The sequence below is a fragment of the Monodon monoceros genome, unplaced genomic scaffold (genome assembly GCF_005190385.1).
Source record: "Monodon monoceros isolate NGI ecotype Baffin Bay Population unplaced genomic scaffold, NGI_Narwhal_1 Super_Scaffold_19, whole genome shotgun sequence".
NCBI lineage: Eukaryota > Metazoa > Chordata > Mammalia > Artiodactyla > Monodontidae > Monodon > Monodon monoceros.
Window position 1 is genome coordinate 7,221,096 of NW_021703775.1, and position 27,391 is coordinate 7,248,486.

At 35.6% G+C, this 27,391-nt stretch overlaps 1 protein-coding gene across 14 annotated transcripts in view; it reads left to right on the forward strand.

Moving 5' to 3' along the window:
- TSGA10 (testis specific 10) overlaps positions 1 to 27,391 on the forward strand; it is a 111,265-nt gene that overhangs the window by 17,363 nt on the left and 66,511 nt on the right. For 7 of the 14 annotated variants that reach the window (XR_003794932.1, XR_003794933.1, XM_029232194.1 and 4 more), the window contains exons 3-9: positions 4,665 to 4,880; positions 12,101 to 12,166; positions 13,188 to 13,355; positions 13,931 to 14,086; positions 20,272 to 20,442; positions 20,526 to 20,603; positions 21,776 to 21,927. Coding sequence is in view for 12 of the 14 variants with exons in the window: in XM_029232184.1 (XP_029088017.1) it covers positions 4,665 to 4,880; positions 12,101 to 12,166; positions 13,188 to 13,355; positions 13,931 to 14,086; positions 20,272 to 20,442; positions 20,526 to 20,603; positions 21,776 to 21,927 (1,007 nt within the window). In the remaining 2 variants the exon portion in view is untranslated. Of the gene's footprint in view, positions 1 to 4,664; positions 4,881 to 12,100; positions 12,167 to 13,187; positions 13,356 to 13,930; positions 14,087 to 20,271; positions 20,443 to 20,525; positions 20,604 to 21,775; positions 21,928 to 27,391 lie in introns of those variants that run through there. The other 7 variants (XM_029232195.1, XM_029232189.1, XM_029232190.1 and 4 more) reach the window with 5 other exon arrangements.

Sequence of the window (27,391 nt, forward strand, 5' to 3'; positions counted from 1 at the left end):
AAATTAAAAATTACATACCATTTACAATCACTCAAATAGAAAATGGAATCCTTAGATGTAAATCTAACAAAATAAGTATGAATTCACATTCTGAAAACTACAAAATGCTAATAAGAGAAATCTAAGAAGATCTAAACAAATATTCAGGGATTGGTAGCCTCAACATAGTAAGATATCAATTCTCTCCAAATCTATATCCAAGTTTAATACAATTCCCATCGAAATCCCAGCAAAGAACAGTTTTGAAAAAGACCAAAGTGGAAAGAGTCATTCTCTTTGATTTAAAAACTTAATATATAGCTACAGTAATCATGACTGTATGGTATTGCTAGAGGGACAGACATAGATCAGTGATACAGAATAGAGAGTCCAGAAATAGCCTTACACGAATACAGCCAAATGATTGACAGAGGTGCAAATGCAATCTGATGAAGAAAGGTAGTCTTTTCAACAAAATGTGCTGGAGCAATTTGATATCTTTTAGGAACAAAAATGAGCCTAGACCTAAACCTCACACCTTATACAAAAATTAACTCAGAATAGATCATAGATTTAAATGTAAAACATAAAACTATGAAAGTTTGAAAAGGTAACATAGGGACAAATCTTCAGGACCTTGGGCTTGCTGAAGAGTTCTTAGACATGACAGCAAAAGTGTGATTCATAAAAGAAAAAATTGACAATTTGAATTTCATCAAGATTTAAGTCTTTTGCTTTGTGAAAGACCCTGTTAATAGGATGAAAAGATAAGCTACAACCCCTGTTTCTGTCAAAGGAATCGTATCTAGAACATGTGGAGAACTCTCACAACTCAACAGTAAAAAGCAAACAATCCAGTTAGAAAATGAACAAAGGATATAAAGACATATTTCACAGGAGGATGTATTGTTGACAAATAAAAAGATGTTCATCTTTTCTAAACATCAGGGAAATACAAATTAAGACCATGATGAGATAACAATGCACACTGTTAAGAACAGTTAAAATAAAAAATAGTCATGATACCAAATGCTGGCAAGGATGAGGAGAAACTGGATCACTGATACATTCCTGGTGGGAATGGGGAATGGTACAGCTACTCTGGAAAATAGTTTAGTTCTTAAAAAACTAAACATACATTTACCATACAGCCCAGCAATTGCACTCTTGGGAATTTATTCCAGAGAAATGAAAGCTATGTCCACTCAAAAACCTGTATACAGTTATACAGTTGTTCATAGCAGCTTTATTTGTTATAGTCCCAAACTGGAAACATCTAAAACTTCCCTTAATTGGTGAATTATTAAACAAACCGTGGTAATCCATACGATGAAATATTATTCAGCAATAAGAAGGAATGAACTGTTGATCCACGTAACAACTTAGATGTCAGGGGCACTGTGCTGAGTGAAAAAGCCACCGTCAACAGATAGCATACTGTGATCTCTATCACATGATTCTGTTTATGTAACATTCTCAAAATGGCAAAATTATTATAGAGATCAGTGGTTGCTAAGAGTTAAGGATGGGGAGGGAAGGCTGTGACTATACAGGAGTAACGGGAGGGTGATCTTTGTGGTGATGGAGTAGTTCTGTGTCTTATTGAGGTGGTAGTTACAGCAATTTACACGTGATAAAATGGTATAGAACAATAGGCACACGTTGTACCAATGTCAAATCTCTGGGTTTGATATTTTACTGTAATTATTTAAGATGTAACTGTTTGGGGAAAGCAGGTTAAAGGCACATGAACCTCTGTACTACGTTTTCAACTTCCTGTGAACCTTTAGTTATTTCAAAATAAAAAGTTTGTGAGTTTTTTTTGCAAAAGTTTTTTTTTTAATAAAAGCTACTTTTTGAGTACCTATTATCTGCCAAAAATTTTACTTGAACTTTTATATCTCTCTAACTACACCCTGAAAATTGTAGATATTCTCTCCATTTAACAGATGAAACTCAAGAAGCTTCCATTTATTTTTTTCTGAAGTCAGATGCATCTCTTAGGATCAAGAAAATATGGTAAATTGTCCGAGGTTAAGTGACTGGTGAGGAACTGCAGCAGGATTTAAACCTGTCTGCCTCAGTCCAAAGCCCACATCCTTTGTAACCTCCTCTTCTAAAGTACTTGTGTCTTGGAATTAAGTAAAAGTGGGGCTTGATGTCAAGGTGAGGGAAGTGTTCATTTATTTATTTATAATGTATTTGTTTTATTCATTTAATAATTGAGCATCATGTGCTAGATATATAATAAATGATACAGAAATGAGAGGTATGTTGATACAGAAATTAGAGACATGATCCCTTTAAAGTCGCTTAGAACTTAGTGGAAGGGACAGGGAAACAAATAATTATAACACATCTTATAAAATACTAAGATAAAAATATATAAGAAGCTGTATGGGAGCCCAGAAAGGAAAAGCATGTAACCTTTCCTGGTGGGAGGTCAGGAAACATTTTTAGCATGTTCTTGTTGCTCAGAGATGTGGCACTGTTGAAGCCATGAACAAAGACAAAAAGATAGATAAATTGAAGTTTGTTTATCCCTATAGTTAAAAAAAAATGCTAGTAATGAAAAGAGGTAATAAGAGTGCGGGAAAGTAAAGAAACAGTGAAAGCATGGATAAGAAGAGCAAACAGGAAATCGTTGCATGGTTTCTGTACTAGTTGCTAGAGGTGAGCTGCAGATTTCTTTAAAATTACTAGAGGCAAAACAACAAGGAAATTGTAAAGTAATTCACGGTCCAAAGAATAAAAACAAACCAGGTATACAAAAGAAGCACATGTTTTCCTGAAATTGAGACCTGAGCGAAGTTTTCCCTGAGGATTCTTTTTTTTTTTTTTTTTTTGTGGTACGCGGGCCTCTCACTGTTGTGGCCTCTCCTGCTGCAGAGCACAGGCTCCGGGCGCGCAGGCTCAGTGGCCATGGCTCACGGGCCTAGCCGCTCCGCGGCACGTGGGATCCTCCCGGACCGGGGCACGAACCCGTGTCCCCTGCATCGGCAGGCGGATTCTCAACCACTGCGCCACCAGGGAAGCCCCCTGAGGATTCTTATAGAGAGGGTTCTGTGATATAGTATATAACATTTTCAATAAATTCCCTAACAGAGGTTTTAAAATGAGTTTAGCAAGTTTCTTACAGCATGTCTAGAGCTTAGGTGTATATTGGAGATGGTGGAGAGGGCTTGGACAGGGCAGTAGGCCTGGGACCACAAATGGTATTTGTTCATCTTATTCTCAGTGTAATGAAGCACCATAAGGCTACAGGAATTACTTCAAATTTGCATTTTCAAAGAATTTTTAGCTGTAGTTGGGAGAATGCCAAAAAAGAAGAGAGTAAGAGGTATTGCTGAAATTCAGCCTGGTTGTGATAAAAGGCTCAACTACAGAAAGTGCATTTACAGTTTGCCTTTTTGCTTTTTAAATTCTTCAAGTTTTTTTGTCTCCTGGTTTTGACAATTTAAACTCTTTTCCTGTAAATCTCACAAGTTAGTGTGCCTTACAAAATACCAAAGTGAGAATTGGATTAAAATAATGGCCTTTATTGTGCTTCTTGAGTATAATAAATGTCATTGTGGTATAGTTATATATAATTCATGACCTTTAGGATATTTCCTTATATAGTGACAAATAATAAAGTTTATATTTTTAAAGAAAACTTTGTTGATTTTGATGGTTTGGAAAGAGCTCTCTCTAGTTATTTGAAAAGGGCAAGGTTACAGCAAAAATAATGTTAGAACTAAGAATAATGTTACATAAGAGATTTAGCAATTTTAGATGCTCTTTAAAGACCAAGACTGTTTTTTTCTTCTGTCTTTTCACATCTTGCACACACAGTGCCTTGAATATAGTAGGTGCTCAATAAATATTTGTTAAATATACAGTGAGAGACAAATCCTGTGGAAAAGGACTTTGTGCCACCCCTTTATCTCAGATATTTCTCTTACGGCACTTAACATGCTGTATATGTATTTCCACAAGTAATACATTCTCTGAGGCAGATAGCTAACCTATCTTTGTATCTGTTGAATTTAACATAGTTCTTGACATATTATCATTATTCAATGGGTATAACATATCTTTTTTCCTTTAAAGGCATTTGGATACCTTTGTGATAGAAAAGGCCCTTTTCTTCATCCATTGATGGTTTGATAGTGGGCTGGGAAAGAAAGCTGTGGTCCTCCACATAAGTCAGCAAATACTTGATTGATTTGGTATTTAGCTTAGTCAAGTAAGCTACTGATATGTTCAAAAGGACTTTTCTAAAGAGTTAACATATTTTGATGACAGTAGTTAGAAACTTAATTCTAAAGAATGCCTAATTGATGATATTAATTATTAAAATTAAATAATTTCAAGACTGGTTTCTTTTCTGCAGATATAAATATTTGGCAATTTTTCTAATAGTTTTGTTAAATATCAACACTAAGTGGTTTTTTTTGTTATTAAGCTGTAAATTGTTTTGAGAATTATAGCTGTAAACCTTTAAATTTTCACTTAGTATATTTTTTTCAGATAGGTAATACAGTCACATGGTACAAAATTCAGAAAGTAAAAAAAGATATATAGTTAAGTCTCCTTGCCAGGGAAGCAAACCTCCCTTCCTGAATCCAGTCACCTAGTTGTTCTCCTCAGAGGGAAGCTAAGGAAATAGTTTAATTTGATTATTTTCTTTCTACTTATAACAGATTGAAGATCTCAAACAGACAAATCATGGCTTGAAAGAATGTGTTAGGAAACTCTTGGATGGTAAGGAGGTGGTAAGCAGTCAAGTAGAGGATTTAACCAGCCACAATGAGCATCTTTGTCAAGAATTGATTAAAATTGACCAACTAGCAGAGCAACTAGAAAAAGAGAAAAAGTTTGTGGTGGATACTGCCAACAAGGAACTTGAAGAAGCAAAGGTATTAGATTGATCACTGATCAGGTTTTTTTTTTAACTGAGGTATAATTGACATATAACATTATATTAGTTTCAGGTATACAACATAATGATTCAATATTTGTATGTGTTGTGAAATGATCACCACAAGTCTAGGTAACATCCAACTACTGATCAGGATTTTAATTCTACTTTAAACATCATATAGTTATTAATGCAGTGGAAAAAGTGGCATTCTCATTTACATCATTTGAAAGTTTTTTAGATTTGACATTGTAATTAAATGTCTATTCTAAGGATTAAATTGTTTTGTGTCTCACATTTTATTTCTTTTAAAAATTTTTACTCAAAAATTTTCCTAAGTAATATGTAGTCATAGTAAAAACTCAAAGCAATGGGAATGTTCTGTATATAGAACATTTCTCTTTCTCCCTAATCCTTTTTTCCTCTGCAGAGGTATCTACCAACAAGTATATATATATATATATATATATATATTTCCATTCTTCTTTTCTGTTTTCACACATACACAATTTATTTCACACTTTAAAAAAAGGTGGGTTTTTTTTAACCAAAGCTTTTAAATTTCTATGTAGTCAAATTTGTCAATCTTTACTGAATTCTGAGTTTTGATCTTTTATTTTTCTGAGGTCCCACCCCCTTTTAAAACATTTGAATGAGACTTCCCTGGTGGCGCAGTGGTTAAAAATCCACCTGCCAATGCAGGGGACACAGGTTTGATCCCTGGTCCGGGAAGATCCCATATGCTGCAGAGCAACTAAGCCTGTGCGCCACAACTACTGAGCCTGCGCTCTAGAGCCCAGGAGCCACACTACTGAGCCCGTGTGCCACAACTACTGAAGCCCTCGGGCCTAGAGCCCGTGCTCCGCAACAAGAGAAGCCACTGCACTGAGAAACCTGCACACCGCAATGAAGAGTAGCCCCTGCTCACCGCAATGAAGAGTAGCCCCTGCTCACCGCAACTAGAGAAAGCCCACACGCGCAGCAACAAAGACCCAATGCAGCAAAAATAAATAAAATAAATAAAAATTTAAAAATATATATTTGAATAGACTTTATTATTTTAGAGCAGTTTTAGGTTCATAACAACGTGAAGCAGAAGGTAACAGAGATTTCCCATATACTCCCTGCCCCCACACATGCCTAGTCTCCCCCATTATCCGCAATCCCCCACCAAAGTGGCACATTTGTTAACATTTTATGATAAAGAATTGACATATTGGGACTTCCCTGGTGGCACAGTGGTTAAGAATCCGCCTGCCAATGCAGGGGACATGGGTTCGAGCCCTGGTCTGGGAAGATCCCACATGCTGTGGAGCAACTAAGCCCATGCATCACAACTACTGAGCCTCTACTCTAGAGCCTGCAAGCCACAACTACTGAGCCCATGTGCCACAACTACTGAAGCCTGTGTGCCTAGAGGCCATGCTCCACAACAAGAGAAGCCACTGCAATGAGAAGCCCGCGCACAGCAACGAAGACCCAGCGCAGCCAAAAATAAATAAATAGATAAATAAATTTATTTAAAAAAAGAATTGACATATCATGATCACCCAGAGTCCATAGTTTACATTAGGGTTCACTCTTGGTGTTGTACATGCTATGGATTTGAACGAATGTAAAATGACATGTATCTACCATTATAGTATCAAACAGTAATTTCACTGCCCTAAAAACCCTCTATCTCCACCTAAGGTTTTTTTTTTTTTTTTTGGAGAGGGGTACGCGGGCCTCTCACTGTTGTGGCCTCTCCCGTTGCGGAACACAGGCTCCAGACGTGCAGGCTCAGCGACCGTGGCTCACGGGCCCAGCCGCTCCGCAGCATGTGGGATCTTCCTGGACCAGGGCACGAACCTGTGTCCCCTGCATCGGCAGGTGGACTCTCAACCACTGCGCCACCAGGGAAGCCCTCTCCACCTAGTTTTGAACCTTGTTTAGGAAGGCCTTCTCACCTCAAGAGCTACAAGAATATTTTCTACAGTTTTCTTTAAAGAATTCTTAATATGTATATTTAAAGTTTTAATCCTTCTGGAATTTCTTTTTGTTCTAGTATGAGGTATGGTTGAATAGTCCTTTCTTCAGTCACTGATTTAAAGCGCCATTTTAACAGCTACTGAATTCTTATATGTGCATGGATATGTTTCTGGACGATTTGGTTTCATTGATTCATTTGTCATCTTCTATGCCACTACCATATTATTTTAATAACTATAGCTTTATGATATTTTGATAAACATTTTATTTCTTGATTAAGTTTTAGTACCCTACCATGACCTTTAGAAACTAGGAATTTAAACACTACTATAAAATGAAGACAGTTTGATTTCTCATTGTTGTCTAATGGCTTACAGGCAAGACACATGGTATATCTGAAAGCCAGAAAACAACCTGTTGAATTTTTAAGTGATAACGTGCTTATTCATCTTGATTTTATTAATCACCAAATTAGTAAATTGTGTCTGTAAGATGGTAGTTTCCCAAAGCTAATTGTTATTACATGTTATTTCATACACATCCTTTTAATATACTCTTGGTAGCATATATAATAAAGCATATATTATTATATAATATAATAAAAAATAATTATATTATTATTTATTATAATAACATAATAAAGCATATTATATGGTACTCTTGGTAGCATATGATAAAGCACTTAAATAAATGATCAGACTATAAACATAAGTGTTATTGAAGACATTATTTGTTACAGTAATTTGAAATCTAAGAGCCTAGTTAATGAACACTAGGATGGTATTTGTTTACATACAGTAGCCTCACTTATTTAGAGTGTGTAAAGGATAAGTCTGTATTAGTGAAAAGTCTGAATAATGGAATATTTAAATACATGAAGTTTATTACTTTAATATAAGGACACAATCTTCTTGAACAATGTTGCCGGGAGGAGGTCCTTAGGAGAACTATTTGAGAGAGTAGATAAGAATGATTTGTTTTTAACTTGCAAATTATTTATCTTGTAATAGTTGCTACCAAAGTATTTGAAGGATATTTAAAAGTAACATAACTATTTTAAACATTCTCAACAAACTTTTTTGTTTGTATTGTTTCTTTTTTAATAATAGTTATCATTCATTCACAGTTTAATGGTAAATTGAGTTCAGTCTTAATTATAAAAATTGTCAAAAAACACTGGATTGATGTTTTATTATGTCTTTCTTGTTTTCTTCTTCAAATTTAAAATTAACAGCACTCCTTCCCAGACTGTGGGAAGCCTAGTTGGCCAAATTCCCATAAAGAGAATGCCTGGTTTAGAAGTCATCAATTTTAAAGGGTTGTTAGGGTCTGTGTTCTAGAGAGACAGTGAGTACTCTTTGAGGGTGAATCCTCTGCTATCAAAAGGAAGAATTTCAGGAATGCAGAACATCTGAAATAAAAGAGTTAGGATTTACCTAAAACTGAAAATATTAAATTCATAGACGGAAATTCTGCCTAGCTCAGAAAAGAGTGTTTCTAGGAAATAGATATCCATATATATATGATGTGGAATGTTTGGTGTATTCGAGAATTGGAAAGCTATTTGTAGAAGAGGTGGACTGTAGTCTTAGGGTAGAGATAACATTGCTGATGCAGGGAAAACATTGGAAAGTTAATAAAGAGAGGACAAAATGGAAATAGGTCCTTTGTGTTGGTAAAATGCCCTGAAATGAAAACACCAACCTCAGTAAGGGGATGTTCCAGGTAGAATGGGGATTAGAAAGATGCATGAAAGGTGCTGGGAATGTGAATACCAATGCGTGTTGTTATCATCATGAAGTCATTGGGTGTACAGTTTAGGCGTCTAGTCACTGGGGAGAGATTCCTTGTCTGATTTGTGAGATGAGACTTGAAACAAGAGAATTTCTAATTTGAGAGCTGAGAATGTTTGGGTCCCTGTACTATTTGAGATTATTCTTTAGATATGTGGAGGTAGAGTCTGAGGCTAAAACTGCTGTTTGTCTAGAATTGAGATAGTATTAAATTTATTTACTCAGAAGAGTTTACTTTTAGTCATATTTTTAAAGTCCACTGAGTAACTTCTTCCATCATTCATTCCATGAAAATGTTTTGAGGATTTGCTATTGTATTATCTATCACTATGTAACAAGTTACCCCTAAATCTTAATGACTTCAAACAACAAACATTTATATCTCACAGTTTTAAGTGCAGCTTAACTAAGTAGTTCTAGTTCATGGTTTCTCAGGAAATTGTAATCGAGGTGATGGCCAGGCTGCAGTCATGGCTTGATTGGTACTGGAGGATTTGCCGTTAAGATGACTTATTCAGATGGCTCTTGGCTTTTGACAGGAAGCTTAGTTCCTTGACATGTGAACCTCTCCCTAGGTTGTTTGATATACCCTTTTTTTAAAAATATAAGTTTATTTATTTATTTATTTACTTTTGTTTGCATTGGGTCTTCGTTGCTGCGCGTGGGCTTTCTCTAGTTGCGGTGAGCGGGGGCTACTCTTCATTGCAGTGCGTGGACTTCTCATTGAGGTGGTTTCTCTTGTGGAGCACGGGCTCTAGGCACGCGGGCTTCAGTAGTTGTGGCACGCGGGCTCAGTAGTTGTGGTTCTCAGGCTCTAGAGTGCAGGCTCAGTAGTTGTAGCTCGTGGGCTCTAGAGAGCAGGCTCAGTAGTTGTAGTGCACAGGCTTCAGTAGTTGTGGCACGTGGGCTCAGTAGTTGTGGCTTGCAGGCTGTAGAACGCAGGCTCAGTAGTTGTGGTGCATGGGCTTAGTTGCTCTGCGGCATGTGGGGTCTTCCCAGACCAGGGCTCAAACCCGTGTCCCCTGCATTGGCAGGCGGATTCTTAACCACTGCGCCACCAGGGAAGTCTCTTGATATATTCTTTATGGCATCTGGCTTCCCATTGGAGCCAGTGATCCAAAAGAGACAACAAGGAAGAATTTCCAGTGCCTGTTATGATCCAGTCTCAAGAGTTACATACCGTCACTTCCACCATATCCTGTTCTTTAGAAGTGAGTCACTAAGTATAGACCACACTTAAGGGGCAGAGAAATTAAGCTCCATCTTTTGAAGGAAAGAGTATCAGAATTTTGGGACATATTTTAAAGCTCCCACAACCGTAAGCCTTCTTTGATCTTTTCTTCTTGAGTTGTTATCATTCATGACTTAATGCAGTGTTTCCCAGATTACTGAACACAAGTTTGTGAAATATGAAGAAACAGAGTTGCAATTTTACCATTACTATTTCTTCATACAGTTTATATTTTTAAGTAACATGCGGCCATTATTGGACTGGATCTCTGGTAGCTCTTGTCATTACTATTACTTTGTATGTGATTCGGTCAAAAATGCTTCAGAACCTACTATGAGGAAGACAAGGCGTAAAGCCTGTATCAGTTTCTGACCTACACCCCCAACCACACATGCTTATTCCCTCTCTCTCTCCCTGATTCATTTTTCTCTAGCACTTTCCTACTACTTTCCTCCTCCTTCCCTCTGCTGCAGCCACACTGACCTCCTTACTATTCCTTGGAATTTAGCAGACAATCTTTTGCCTTTTGCTATAGCTGAATGTTCTGCCTGGAATATTCTCCCAAATTTTTACATGGTTGACTCCCGCAGTGAGGACTTCCCTGATCACCCCCTTTAAAATTCCAGCCTATTCCTTCATAAACACTCCCAATTCTTAAGGATATTGCTCTTTTTTTCAAATATAGTATGTAATTTATTCGTTGGGTTTATTTTTTGTTGTCTATCCAGCTGGAATGTAAGCTGTCCAAAGGCAAGGATCTTTGTCTATTTTATTCCCTTTTTAAAAATCTTAAGTATAGAACAGATGTGAGTACTCATTATATATTTTTGAATGACACAATGACTATCTGATATATACTTTACCTATTATCTTTTATTTTTCTCTTTTCAACGAGAATGTAAGTTCCATGAGGGTAGAGGTTTCTGTCTGTTTTATTCACTGCTATAGCCAGCAAATAACACAATGTCAGACACATAGTAGACCCTCATTAAACAGTTGTCAAATAAATGAAAGCACTGGGCTGGCATCTTTTCATTTGAGCCAGTTATAAGTTTGTTTTTCAGAGTGGAATAAGCATTAATGTTTTTATCTTTATAAAAGTAATACATATTTTTTTAATAGAAGAGTATAATGAAGAAAATAATATGTACTGTTAATCACACCTTGCTATACCTAGACATAATCTATCTTGTGCAATTTACTTATTGGTTATGTTCCATCTGTATCTAGGATATGTGTGTATAAATTTATTTTTTACAAGAATGTGTCATACTAGATAAAATTTTTGGCAGTGTGAGTTTTTATACTTAATATATATGGACATCTTTGCACATAATTCAGTATAGATCCATTTTTTTAGTGTCTACATAGTAGTACACATTAAAGCATTGAAAAATTATCAAAATTATCCAAAACTATATATAACCTTATCCAAACTGTATGTAAGTTATATTCTATACCATAACACCCCTTAGTATATCATAAACTAAAATATAACTGCCAGAGAAATCTTAGAACTTTGGTCTAAAGAACAAATGAGAAGGGATAATTGCAGAAAATTCAAATTTAAAATATAACAGGAGACATTTGTGATTAGAATAACAAGGGGGAGGTTTACGGATTGAGAAATCCATTAAACTAATATGCCAACTTTTAACAAAGAGATTTACAGCTTTACATAAAAACATAGTCACTATCCTCCAGGAACGTACAATCTAGTCATAGACTAGATATATGATTGCAGGTGGCTGGCTATACTGTAAGACTTTTAAGACAATGTTATAAAACTGATACAGTGAGTATTTTGTGGGTTGGATTGAACTAAACTATTAAAAGAATTCAGAGGAAAGAGCAATCACTTCTGACTATGGTGACTTGGGAAAACTTATTCTAGTCATTCTTTTGACTCTTCCGCATTATCATCTTCAAAATTATAATTAGTATTAACAGTTTGTTCCAGTTTATGAGGAGCAATTTGACAAAATCAATTAGTATTTTATACAAAACATTAGACAATTTAAAGGAACTGCTTCATTTCATTCTAGGTTCTTTTACCATCAAAAGTAGGTAAACATAAGAGTGGATTATCTTTTCTTTCATAAAGTATTCACTGTCTGCATGTTTTTATTTTTAAGCAGCTCCTGTTTTTGATGCTCTCTTTCCAATGAAATCAGTTTAAACATTTTACACCTAAATAACAATTTTTTCTGGCTTGTTTTTCAGATTGAACTCATTTGCCAGCAAAATAATATAATAGTATTGGAAGATACAATAAAAAGACTCAGATCTGTAAGTACATTTTTCATAAATATATATTAAGGAATCATTTTTATTCTGTTAGTAGGACAGCAAAAATTGTACATATGTTTTGGCTCTCATGCATTTTGTGAACAGTAAAAAATGTTTGTTTTCTAAAATCAGCACTCTCTGGTTGATGCCCAGGGGTACTCCCATCCGTAAGAGCGATGCTATTCTTGCTCTATTTCATCATTACTCCTTTCTTTCCTAGAGCTGGAGAGAACTTTTGGTTGGTTTTATTAATGCTCTTAGCTGTTACTTGATTAAAATGACGGCTGTGAGTAATTTAATTCTCAAAATGTAAGATGTATTTGTGTACACATTTATTCCTCTTAATATTTTAAAGTCAAATGTTGTTACTTAGTTCTGAGTAATATGTTCTCTTTAACAATGTGAAATGAAAATTGCTCTGATTAGACATTTTAGTGTTATCATTTAAAATACTTGAAACATCCTCTCTAAAATATCTGTACTTTTTTCCCAATAAAGTATTGGTAAAATAAATGTTGTAAAACAAATGTTTCTAAATATATTAAAGTGAATGGAAATGCACTTGAAAGTATATACAAGTATAGAATATCCAGCATTCATTTAATTTATTCATTCATTGAACGATTATTGAACAAAACTTGAACGCTATGAACAGGTGCTTTAATAGTAGCATACAAGTTTCTCTAAGCAAATTAATTCCATTTTTAGGATTTGTTACTAGATCTGATATAAGAAACAATTCTGGCCTCTCTGAAATTTCTTTACTATTTTTTCTTCAAAGTTATTGAGTAAATGTAGGGACATTGTCAGTGAAATAGAAATACACTACATTCAGAAATGCTGGAAAAGAAAGGTATCTAACTGCTTTTTAAAAAGTATTGATGAATTATTATTTTTTGAATTATTTTCAAAATACCAAATTTATTATTTTTAAGGATCCTGTTTGCTTTCAGCTTTCATTTAGAAAATGATGCTATAGTTTAGCTTGAAATAATGGCCTAATTTTTTCCTCCTTGGCAAGATAATTTTAGAGACTGAAAAAGCACAAAATAAATCTCCTTCCAGACTTGATTCCTTTGTCAAAACTTTAGAAGCAGACAGAGAATACTACAAGAGAGAAGCTCAAAATTTGAGAAAGATGATCAGAAGTAGATCTAAAAGCCCAAGACGCCCATCTCCATCTTCCCGGGTAGGTTTTGGAAACTTATAAATACTTTAGAGTTTGTTGCTCAGTGACTTTTATTCTTTGATTTATCTAATCTGGAAATAATTCCTTTTAATTTGGCATGAATTGGTATACCAACGAGGATGGGAGACAGAGCTCTCTTTGATAGCACAGTGGATTGTTGAAATTGGCCTTTATCCCCAGCATTAGTCGTGGTTGGGGGTAATCATACAAATGTGGAGCAATTTGGGATGAAGTTGTTTAAAAGAGAGGCGATTTTTAAACTTTTTTCATCATTCCATTATATCGTCATGTTTGCTTAACTAGAGATCGTGTGCTGCCATCAGTAGCACCTTTCTATCAGTAACACATGTCAAAGAATAATTTCAGATTTCTTTTTTAAAAAATTTTATTGAAGTATAGTTGATTTACAATGTTCTGTTTAATTTCTGCTGTATAGCAAAGTGACTCAGTTATACATATGTATTCTTTTTCATATTCTTTTCCATTTTGGTTTATCACAGGATATTGAATATAGTTCCCTGTGCTCTACAGAAGGACCTTGTTGTTTATTCAGATTTCTTATGTAATAATTGTAGGGTACAAAGTGTGATGTAGAGCTTTTGAAGACAACAAGAGACCGTGAAGAGCTCAAATGCATGCTGGAAAAATATGAGCGTCATTTGGCAGAAATTCAGGGTAATGTCAAGGTTCTCACATCTGAGAGAGACAAGACCTTTTTTCTGTATGAGCAGGTAAACTTATTTATAAGTAAACAAAATACATAAATACTAACAATTCTACAGATAGGTAATTCTTTAAGTTCTATGAGAATGCTTAAATCTGTCAATCAAATTAATCTAACATTTGGGAATTACCTTTGTTCTTATGATATTCTTAATGAAATGTAATGTATTTGTGTATGTGTACACACACACACACACACACACACACACACACACACACACACACGTTATCCCCGTATCCGAAAAAGCTCATATGCATGCATTGGAATAGTCTGATTTTTGGAATAAGAAATGGGGAAAGTGTTAAATGATAGGGTGTGGTGAGTTCAAGGTAAAAAATTTGGACTTGGGGGTTAAAAAATACAAACACATCACTTTGATGTACTGTCAATCACTTTAGGAATTGCCATATAATTTAATATAGAGAGTAAAATCAGTTTGTAATTTATCTCTATTTTTAGCTTAAGATTATATAACCCTTATTAATCAAATGGCTTCTTGACTCAACAAATAAACCCCATACATCACCAATATAATTTATTTTTAAAATGTTAAATTTTATTAAGAATTACAGCTACTAAGTGCAGGGTTCTGGACTTGCTACTCTAAAAGATAGAAAAAATAAACCAGACACTGTTTTATATGTTTGCAATCTAGTTGGGGAGATAAAATATATTATCTTGTATTTACTTTTTGTTACTTTAGCATAAGTAGTCTAGAAGATACTGTAAGAAATAAAAGAGGTGAGTACTTTTAGTTATGGTTATCAAGATCTTTGCTAGACGATGTGGAGTTTGAGTCCTTAAGGATGAATGGGGTTTCTTTTATCTTGAAAGGGGTAAGAAAGAACATTCCAGACTAAAGGAATGGTATGAAGCAAAGGATAAAGATGGGAAAGTCAGTACATAAATGGATCAGTTTATGACTAGAATAAAAGTATATGTCAGTGGAGTAAGGGCTTGAGAGGTAGACTAGACTAGAGCAGGAGTCTGAAAACATTTTCTGTAAAGGCCCAGATAAGAAATAGCTTGGGCTTTGCAGGCCATGTGACTTCTGACACAGCTATTCAACTCTATTGTTGTAGTGTGAAAGCAGCTATAGATAATATACAAATGAATGAGTTTGGCTGTATTCCAGTGTAATTTATTTATGAACACTGAAATTTGAGTTTCATATTCTTTTTACCTGTTGTGAAATATTCACCTTGTTTTGATTTTTTTTTAACCATTTAAAAATATAAAAAACATTTTCAGCTTACAGAGTTACAAAAATAGGCAGGCTGGATTTGGCCTGTGAACTATATATAGTTTGCCAATTTCTAGACTACATGGTAGGAGCTGTTCAGAGGGCCCTATAGGAGGTTTATACTTTGCTTTCTTATAAGCAATGGACAGTCTGTTTTTTTTTTAAAGTGGAAGAAATATGATGAAATCTACATTTTTACAATTTTAATCTGGTAACAGTTCTTTATTATCTCTTATGTAATCTTTCTATGTTATCATCTTATATAACAATTTCTCCTTCAGGAGATTTGGAGGAGGGGGAAACCATGGACTCCTTTTTTTTTAAATTAATTAATTTATTTGTTTATAGTTTTGGCTGCATTGGGTCTTTGTTGCTGAGCGCGGGCTTTCTCTAGTTGCGGTGAGCGGGAGCTACTCTTCATTGCAGTGTGTGGGCTTCTCATTGCTGTGGCTTCTCTTGTTGCTGAGCACGGGCTCTAGGCGCGTGGGCTTCAGTACGTGTGGCATGCAGGCTCAGTAGTTGTGGTCCACGGGCTTAGTTGCTCTGTGGCATGTGGGATCTTCCCAGACCAGGGCTCAAACCCGTGTCGCCTGCATTGGCAGGTGGATTCTTAACCACTGCACCACCAGGGAAGTCCCCATGGACTCTTCTTTTTTTTTTTTAAACATCTTTATTGGGGTATAATTGCTTTACAATGGTGTGTTAGTTTCTGCTTTATAACAAAGTGAATCAGTTATACATATACATATGTTCCCATATGTCTTCCCTCTTGCGTCTTCCTCCCTATCCCACCCCTCCAGGCTGTCACAAAGCACCGAGCCAATATCCCTGTGCCATGCGGCTGCTTCCCACTAGCTATCTACCTCACGTTTGTTAGTGTATATATGTCCATGACTCTCTCTCGCCCTGTCACAGCTCACCCTTCCCCCTCCCCATATCCTCAAGTCCGTTCTCCAGTAGGTCTGCGTCTTTATTCCTGTCTCACCCCTAGGTTCTTCATGACATTTTTTTTTCTTAAATTCCATATATATGTGTTAGCATACGGTATTTGTCTTTTTCTTTCTGACTTACTTCACTCTGTATGACAAACTCTAGGATAAAGAAGATGTGGCACATATATACAATGGAATATTACTCAGCCATAAAAAAAGAAACGAAATTGAGCTATTTGTAATGAGGTGGATAGACCTAGAGTCTGTCATGGACTCTTTAGAAGGCTGTTAACAGTAGTCCATGCATGAAGCATTAAGGGACTAATCTAGGGTGCGATCAGTGGAAATAAAGATAGGGACAGATGCAAAAGACACTGAAAAGGAAGACTTAACAAGATTTGATTTCAGCACAAAGGAGGGACAAATGGAGATCACTGAAGTTCTGTTTTGAATAACTGAAGAATTGTGGTAATAGAAAAAGAAACAGGAAAGTCATCAGTGGTTTGAGAGAAAAGATGTGTTTGGTTTGAGGGAGATAGAGTAAGATGATGGTGGTACATCAGGTAGTAACTGCCATCAGGCAGTAAGAAATGTGGGACTGGAGTGGGGAGAGAGGCAAAAGCTGAGTATGTAGATTAAGAAGTCGTCTGTTTTGAGCCTTCAGAATGGATGAAGTTTCTGAATGAGAAAGCTATAAATAGAGTAACAGAGAAGTCAAGATGGAATCTTGGGAAGTTTTATTCAATTGGTAGAGGAACCTTTGAAAGAGATAAAGAAGACAGGAAACTAAGGCAGAACAGTGTTATACGCCCAAGGAAGGAAGGAATCTCAAGGAGAGTGCTGAAGGCAATGGCAAGTGTTGCCAAAATATCAAGAACAGGAACTGAGAAGAGGCCATTAGATTTGGTGAGCTCATTAGGTGAAATTCTGCAGAGTGGTGGGTGTGGGAGCCAGGTTAGACTGGGGAGAGAGAGTGGGAGGTAAGGAACAGGCAAGATGTACAATCCATGGCACTAAAAAAAAAAAGCCTGTCAAAGGAAAAAGAGACATTTGATGGTAAATGGGGCAGCAGGATTTAGTGACAGTTTTTCAAGATATGGGAGTTGTGTGCATGGTTGAAGAAGTAGAGAAAGAGCCAGTGGAGAGGATGATATTCAAAAAAAAGTAGGATGTGAAACAAAAGCAGGATTCAAAAAGTAGGATATGAAATCATCTGTAGATATAGAATAGATTTGGAACCCGAGGATGGTTGTTGAACAAGTGTGTAAAGAGTTTGTTGGGTTGTCAGTAAGGATTGATGGGCCCTTCTGTCAGGGTAAAAGTAGCCAGGACATGGAAATGGCATATACATTTTGGAGAGAAAGACTGGAACGCTATGATATTTTTTAAACCAGTATTCTACCTGAGTTGTGCTGAATTCAAATTTATCACAAAATGGATGGAGTAAACCCACAGCCAACATCATTCTCAATGGTGAAAAACTGAAAGCATTTCCTCTAAGATCAGGAACGAGACAAGGTTGCCCACCCTCGCCACTGTCTTTCAACATGGTTTTGGAAGTTTCAGCCACGGCAATCAGAGAAGAAAAAGAAATAAAAGGAATCCAAATCAGAAAAGCAGAGATAAAACTGTCACTGTTTGCAGATGACGTGATACTGTACGTAGAGAATCCTAAAGATGCTACCAGAAAACTACTAGAGCTAATCAATGAATTTGGTAAAGTAGCACGATACAAAATTAATGCACAGAAATCTCTTGCATTCCTATACACTAATGATGAAAAATCTGAAAGAGAAGTTAAGGAAACACTCCCATTTACCATTGCAACAAAAAGATAAAACACCTAGGAATAAACCTACCTACGGAGACAAAAGACCTGTATGCAGAAAACTGTAAGACACTGATGAAAGAAATTAAAGATGATACAAATAGATGGAGAGATATACTATGTTCTTGGATTGGAAGAATCAGCACTGTGAAAATGACTATACTACCCAAAGCAATCTACAGATTCAATGCAACCCCTATTAAACTACCAGTGGCATTTTTCACAGAACTAGAACAAAAAATTTCACAATTTGTATGGAAACACAAAAGACAACAGCTAAAGCAATCTTGAGAAAGAAAAACGGAGCTGGAGGAATCAGGCTTCTGGACTTCAGACTATACTACAAAGCTAAAGTAATCAAGACAGTATGGTACTGGCACAAAAACAGAAATATAGATCAATGGAACAGGATAGAAAGCCCAGAGATAAACCCATGCACATATGGTCACCTTATCTTTGATAAAGGAGACAAGACTATACAGCGGAGAAAAGACAGCCTCTTCAATAAGTGGTGCTGGGAAAACTGGACAGCTACGTGTACAAGAATGAAATTAGAACAGTTCCTTAAACCATGCACAAAAATAAACTCAAAATGGATTGAAGGCCTAAATGTAAGGCCAGACATTATAAAACTCTTAGAGGAAAACATAAGCAGAACACTCTATGACGTAAATCACAGCAAGATCCTTTTTGACCCACATCCTAGAGAAATGGAAATAACATAAAAGTAAACAAATGGCACCTAATGAAGGTTTTGCACAGCAAAGGAAACCATAAGCAAGACGAAAAGACAACTCTCAGGATGGGAGAGAATATTTGCCAACGAAGCAACTGACAGAGGATTAATCTCCAAAATATACAAGCAGCTCATGCAGATCAATATCAAAAAAAAAACCAAAACAACCCAATCCAAAAATTGGCAAAAGACCTAAGTAGACATTTCTCCAAAGAAGATATCCAGATGGCCAACAAACACATGAAAGGATGCTCAACATCACTAATCATTAGAGAAATGCAAATCAAAACTACAATGAGGTATCACCTCACACCAGTCAGAATGGCCATCATCAAAAAATCTACAAACAATAAATGCTGGAGAGGGTGTGGAGGAAAGGGAACCCTCTTGCACTGTTGGTGGGAATGTAAATTGATACAGCCACTATGGAGAACAGTGTGGAGGTTCCTTAAAAATCTAAAAGTAGAACTGCCATATGACCCAGCAATCCCACTACTGAGAAAACCATAATTCAAAAAGAGACATGGTTCATTGCAACACTATTTATGATAGCCAGGACATGGAAGCAACCTAAGTGTCCACTGACAGGTGAATGGATAAAGAAGATGTGTCACATATACACAATGGAATGTTACTCAGCCATAGAAAGAAATGAAATTGCGTTATTTGTAGTGAGGTGGATGGACCTAGAGTCTGTCATACAGAGTGAAGTAAGTCAGAAAGAGAAAAAGAAATACCGTATGCTAACACATATATATGGAATCTTAAAAAAAAAATTGTTCTGAAGAACCTTGGGACAGGACAGGAATAAAGATGCAGATGTAGAGAATGGACTTGAGGACATGGGGAGGCAGAAGGGTAAGCTGGGACAAAGTGAGAGTGGCATGGACATATATACACTAAAATGTAAAATAGATAGCTAGTGGGAAGCAGCTGCATAGCACAGGGAGATCAGTTCAGTGCTTTGTGACCACCTAGAAGGGTGGGATAGGGAGGGTGGGACGGAGACGCAAGAGGGAGGGGATATGGGGATATATGTATACATATAGCTGTTTCACTTTGTTATACAGCAGAAACTGACACAACATTGTAAAGCAATTATCCTCCAAATAAAGATGTTAAAAAAAAAAAGTCTTAAAAAAAAAAATAGATGGAGTACCATATATATTTCTTAGTAAAACACTGTCTCTTTCATTGACTGCTTCCAAATTAATTTGTTTTTTAATTTTTGGCAAAGACATTGTAAACCAAGCTTCTATTTGTAGACATTCATTTACATATGGGGGAATCATTTGCATTTATATGTGTAAACTCATTAAAGAATTATACCATTATCCTGCCGCATGCATATTAATATAGGTTTGCATTTTAGCTGGCTGGATATAAGATAGCTGTATTTATTTCTGTTCTAAAGCTTGTTAAATAAAAGTCTATCTGTGTATTTAAATAATAGGCACAGGAAGAAATTGCCCGACTTCGACGAGAAATGATGAAAAGCTGTAAATCTCCTAAATCAACAACAGCACATGCCATCCTCCGGCGGGTGGAGACTGAGAGAGATGTGGCCTTCACTGATTTACGAAGAATGACCACAGAACGAGATAGTCTAAGGGAAAGGCTGAAGGTTTGAAAGAATTTTATCTATACGAGCATTTGTGAGACACCATGCAGTGACATTGAAAGCGCTCTGTTTTGTTTTTTAAACAGATTGCCCAAGAGACAGCATTTAATGAGAAGGCTCACTTGGAACAAAGGATAGAGGAGCTGGAGTGTACAGTTCATAATGTAAAGAAAAATCACTTTTGCACTTTCGGCTATAAACTCTCAGCGGTTCCCCCCTTTCCCCCTTTTCTGTGTTCAGAGAAGTTGGTTTTTTGTTTTTTGTTTTTGTTTTTTTGTGGTACACGGGCCTCTCACTTTTGTGGCCTTTTCTGTTGCGGAGCAAGGCTCCGGACGCGCAGGCTCAGCGGCCATGGCTCACAGGCCCAGCTGCTCCGTGGCATGTGGGATCTTCCCAGACCGGGGCACGAACCCATGTCCCCTGCATTGGCAGGCGGACTCTCAACCACTGCGCCACCAGGGAAGCCCCGAGAAGTTGGTTTTTTATGATAGTGTTTGTAATCCTAATATATTTATGGTAGTATGTATGGTGTAAATAGTCACTTTTTCATTATTTATTTCTTTCTGAAAAATGTGAGTGAAGTCTTTTTTTGTGTTAGGTTGCAAAGTGTGTTCTTTTAAATAAACCATTAGGGATGCATTCTAAGGGATTTTAGCAACTTTTTCATCTCCCTGTTTCATTAACAATAACATTGCCAGGGATAGAAAAACTGGCTTATTCTACCTAAAGAGTAGCTAGGGTAGAGAAAATTATAATGAAATGGCAATTAATGAAATGTATTTAAACTGAATTTAATTGTGAAGCATCACCTTTTTACTAATCAAGGATTTGAGATGCTATGAATATATATTTGAAATGTTTTTACTATATAAACAGAATTAAGGGAATTCAACTTTCTGTTAACCAAATTTAACTGATTATATTTCTGAATTCATCTGTTTTATGTTGTTATAATGAGTTTTAGAAAAAGCAGTAGACAGGAGAAAAACATTATTTTTCATAATCCCACTTTATATATGTAATTTGTTAATGCTGAGCAACAAATAAGAAATCCTTTTGCAAATAAGCTGTGTGTGCTGTAGTCCAGCTGAACCAGACTGAAAATATAGATGTGTATACTGTGATAGGCTTTATGGAAAAGCTGTGCAGTGGCTTGTCTGAGTTCCTGCTCCACGGTCGCCTTGTCCGTACAGCCTCCTGCAACGTTTAAGTCTAATCTGATCATCTCATTGTGTGAATCTTATATACCGGTTTGTACAAAGAGAGGATGTCTCTTTAGGAAGATTACTGAAACATTTTTAGTGATGGCAGTAACTTTGTCATTCTGCTTGTATAGCTCGATGATGAACGTATGGAACAAATGTCAAATATGACTTTGATGAAGGAAACCATAACCACTGTGGAAAAAGAAATGAAATCACTAGCAAGAAAGGCAATGGATACCGAAAGTGAACTTGGCAGACAAAAAGTAGAGAATAATTCTTTGAGGTAAACTCAATTACCATTAAACAACTAAGAGTTTAACTATAAATAATAGCTCTGCTTTTTGTAGTGTATTTTATAGTGATAATTAAGTTATTTGTTGACTTTATTTTCTGAGAGGATTATTATGAAGCAGTCATAGACACCTTAGCAGACATTAAATGATTTCCTGAAGGTCAGTCACAGACTGGGAATGCCACACTTAACTAGTAATCTTAATCTTATATTTGCAGAAAGCCTCAATGTTTAGCTGAAATAGCTTTTACACAGCCCTTCTGTGTAAAGAGCATATTTGACTTTGGTATTTCACTGCTTAATTTATTTTTTATTTTATTTATTTATTTTTGGCTGCATTGGGTCTTTGTTGCTGAACGCAGGCTTTCTCTAGTTGCAGCGAGCGGTAGCTACTCTTCGTTGCGGTGCGTGGGCTTCTCATTGTGGTGGCTTCTCTTGTTGTGGAGCATGGGCTCTAGGGCATGCGGGCTTCAGTAGTTGTGGCGCGCGGACTCAGTAGTTGTGGGGCACAGGCTTAGTTGCTCTGCGGCATGTGGGATCTTCCCAGACCAGGGCTCGAACCCATGTTCCCTGTATTGGCAGGTGGATTCCTAACCACTGCACCACGAGGGAAGCCCTCACTGTTTAATTTACCTTGTAACTTTAGTTATGTTCTGGGGTCTGAACGATGTAAGAAAGCACAAAGCACCGGTTTGATAGTAGCTTAGGAAAGGGGTAGTTTAGCATGTAATAAAAGCCATAGCAGAGAAATAGGAATATGTAATAAAACTTCTATTAATTGAATGCCACGTACTGTGCTTAGCACTTCTACATATTGCAGAAAGGTAGCAGAAGATATTCCAATTGAAGCAACCTACAGGCAATGACGTAGGGGAATAAGTGTTTGAAGACCTCCATGTTAGTGCTTTACTTGTAGTATCTATTGATGTGAGAAATAGACATTCTACAGATTCAGTAAGGTTGAATTTCAGTGCATCTATGAACATATGAAATATAATAGTTCATATGAGTATGAAGTATATTATTAAATATTATTAAATCTACAGATAATACTTGGTTCATATGTGAATTCCCAGAATCCCCTCTTTGGTCTTTCACGGGTCTGTGGTGCATATATTGGAATCACTTGTCAGGACAGAGAGTCACTTAAATTTCTTCCCTTCATTTATTTTTTACTTTCCTGCTTAAAAGGATATTGCAATCTCAGGTAAAATAAAATAGTAATAAAATAAGAAGGACAACAAAGAAAACTTTGGAAAATAGAGAAAAGCATACAGGAAATTTAAATCACCCATGATTCCATAACCCAGGGAAAACTATTATTAATATAGATCATTTTTCTAACCAGAAATAGATCTATCTGTGTGTATAAAAGCTTTCTATGTAATTGATATCATCCTATATTAAGTTATATATTTGGCCAATTTCACTTAATTGTATACCATAAACATTTACACATGTCATTAGAAATTCTTTGAAAGCATTATCGTGGTTTATTAAAATATTCTAACAGATAAATGTACAATAAGTTAGAGGTTGTTTTGTATACAATTATTTTAACAGTATTATTCAAGTTTAATTGATATATGTACAGTAAACTACACATATTTGAAGTATTCAGTGTGGTAAGTTTTGACATGTGTGTGTACCTGTAAAACCATCACCACCCTCAAGATAGTGGCCCTATCTATCACCCCACAAAGTCTTCTCGTACTCCTCTAACCTCTCCCCTACCCTGCCCTCCCCAGGCAACCACTGATTTGGCTTCTGTCATAGAGATTTGTTTGGATTTTCTAAAATGTTGTATAAGTGAAATCATATAGTATATATTCTTTTGTTGGGCTACTTTCACTCAGCATCATTATTCTGAGATTTATCCATGTTGTCACGTATAATCAATAGTTTATTCCTTTTTATTACTGAGTAGTATTCCATTGTATGAATATACCACATAAATATTTCAGTTGCTTCCAGTTTAGGGCTATAACAAATAAAACTGTTATGAGTATTCTTATATGGGTCTTTGTATGGACATATGCTTTTATTTCTCTTGGGTAAATACCTAAGACTGAGTCATATGATGGATATATGTTTAACTTTTGAAGAAACCATTAAACTGTTTTCCAGAGTGGTTGTATTATTTTATTTTACATTTGCACCAGCAGTGTGTGAGTGCTAGTTGTTACATATCCTCACCAGCACTTGGTATGCAGTATCTTTATAGTTTTAGCCATCCTAATAGGTACGTATTATGGTTTTGATTTGCCTTCTCTAATAACTAGTAATTTTGAGCATCCGTTCATGTCCTTATGTGCCATACATATATCTTCTTCAGTGTCTGTTCAGAACTTTTGCACACTTTTATTGAGTTTTTTATAGTATTAAGTCATAAACATCCTCTCTATATTCTAGATAAAAGTCCTTTGTTAGGTACATATATGTTTGGCAAATATTTTTTTCCCAGTCTATGGCCTGCCTTTTTATTTTCTTAAGTGTCTTTTAAAGAGGAAATGTTTTTGATTTTTGATTAAGCAAAACTTATTGATTTTTAAAAATTTATATCCAGCTTTTGTGTTCTTTTAAAGAAATGGTTGTCAAGCCTAAGATGAGATTTTTCTCCTGTGTTTTCTTCTAGCAGTTTTATAGTTTCAGTTCTTAAATTTAAATCTATGCAAGTTAATTTTTGTATATAGTACAAGGTGTAGCTCAAAGTTCAGTTTTTTTGCATATGGATATCCAATTGTTCCAGCACCATTTGTTGAAAAACTTTCCTTACTTGTCTACACTGAATTGTTTTGTACCTTTGTAGTAAGTCAATTGTCCATATATGTTTAGGTCTGTTTCTTGATTATCTATTTTGTTTGGTGGATCTATATATATCTTGATGCCAATACAACATTCCTGATTCCTTTTTTTTTTTTAAATCCTCAAATTAGGTAATGTTAGTCCTCCAACTTTGTTCTTTCTCAAAGTTGTTTTGGCTATTCTGGTTCCTTTGCATTTTATTTTAATTTTAGAATTAGCTTCATAGTGTAAACACAAAAGCCTCCTTGGGGATTTGATTGGAATTTGGGAAAAACTCCCACTCATGAACACTTTCCATTTCTTTATTTAGGTCTTTAATTTCCCTCTGCAATGTTTTATACATATAGATCTCTCATTTCTTTTGTAAGATTTATCCCTAAGTATTTTCCATTTTTTGATGCTGTTGTAAGTGGAATTTTAGAATTTCACTGTCTGATTGTTTATTGCTTGTATATGAAAATATCAATACGATTGTTTTTAAAAAATAAACTTTGTATTATATCACAGTTTTAGATTTACAGAAAAATTGTGAAGATAGTGAAAAGTTCCTACGTACCTCACACCCAATTTCCTCTGTTAATAACATCTTACATTAGTATGGTACATTTGTTAAAATTAATGACTCAACATTGATACACTATAATTAACTAAAGTCTGTAATTTATTCAGATTTCCTTAGTTTTTCCCTAATGTCCTTTTTCTGTTCCAGGATCCCATCCAGGATACCACATTATATTTAGTTGTCATGTCTCCTTAGGCTTCTCTTGGCAGTCTCAGACTTTCCTTGTTTTTGATGACCTTGACAGTTTTGAGGAGTACTGATCAGGTATTTTGTAGAATATCTCTCAGTTGGGGTTTGTCTGATGGTTTTCTCATGATTAGGTTGGGTAATGTTTTTGAGAGAAAGATCACAGAATTAAAGATCACAGAATTTTAGTATACACAGATACCCAGGGTGTCATGAATACATCTTATTGATATGATTCATTACTGTTGATTTTGACTTTGGTCGCCTGGCTGAGGTAATGTTTGCCTTATCCAGAATGTCATATAATTGAAATCATACAGCACATAGCCTTTTCAGACTGGCTTCTTTCACTTAGTAATGTGCATTTAAGGTTCATCCATGTCTTTTCATACCTTGATACCTCATTTCTTCCCATTGAATAATATTCAATCATATGTATGTACCACATTGTGTTTATCCATGCACCTATTGAAGGTCGTCTTGGTTGCTTCCAGTTTTTGGCAGTTGTGAATAAAGCTGCTATAAACTTTCATGTGCAGGTTTTTGTGTGGACAGAAGTTTTCAGATCAGTTCAGGAAATACCTAGGAACACAATTGCTGAATCATATATAGAAAAACTTATTTAGCTTTGTAAGAAACTGCCAAATTCTCTTCCAAAGTGACTGTAAAATTTTGCATTCCCATCAGCAGTGAAGGAGACTTTCTGTTGCTCCACATCCTTGTCGGCATTTGGTATTGTCAGACTTTTGTTTTTTAGCCATTATAAGTGTGTAGTGATATCTCATTGTTTTAATTTGCAATTCTCTAATGACAAGTAATGTGGAACATCTTTTCATATTGCTATTTGCCATCTGTATATCTTTGATGAAGTGTTTATTGTTTAAATGTTCTTAACCAATTATAATTCTAGTGACTTCTGCTTTAGATAAGCAGATCTCAGTTGTAAGTCTCCTAATTTGCCATACTTTTCAGTTTTTGGGCTGGTGATTTGTCTTGCAACTCACTACTCTGATATGTCCATGAAAAGTCTTTGATTCTCAGCTTTTTCATCTTTATTTCCCCCATAACAATGGGAATGATGGCTCCTAAGCTCTTTACATGTCAGGGCTAAAACCAAAAGTCCTACAATTTATTTTTATTTATCCAGTATTCTACAACCGTGCTAAATATACCTTTTAGTTCTAGTAGTCTTTTTATAGATTCCATTCAATTTTCTACATAGATAATTAGATCATCTGCAAATAAAGACCTTTTTACTTGTTCAAGCTGCATGCTTTTTTTCCCTTTATTTTTCTTGCCTTATTGCACTGGCTAGAACATCCAGTGATTTGTTGAATGGAATCAGTGGAGTGGACATCCTTGTCTTGTTCCACATCTTAGGGGAAGCATTCAGACTCTCAATAGTTGGTATGATGTTAGCTTCATGTTTTTCCCAGATGTTTTCTATCATAATGAAGAGGTTTCCTTCTATTTGTGGATTACTGAGAGTGGTTTTTCAGGAATGGATGTGCTTTGTCAAATTGGTCAGGGTATATTATACTTTTTATAAATTTCTGGTCTCATTTAACTAATGCTTTGTTTAAAATATTTTTCAACTCTATTTTTATAAATGAGATTGGCTAATAATTTGCCAGTCTTGGGGGTTTTTTAAATCAGATTTTGGTATCAAGGTAATATAAACTTTATAATAATCTTTCCAATTCATTTTGTCTTCTTTCATTATCTGGAATAATTTATTACTTCCCAGTGAAGCCAATTAGGTCTCAATTTTTCTTTGAGGGAAGCTTTTATTTTATTTGTTTAATGGAAAAAGGGACAATCAGAAATTTCTTCTTATGCCTTTCAAAATATATATTTTTGTGGCATTTGCCCATTTTCCCTAAATTTTAAAACATTTTTAGA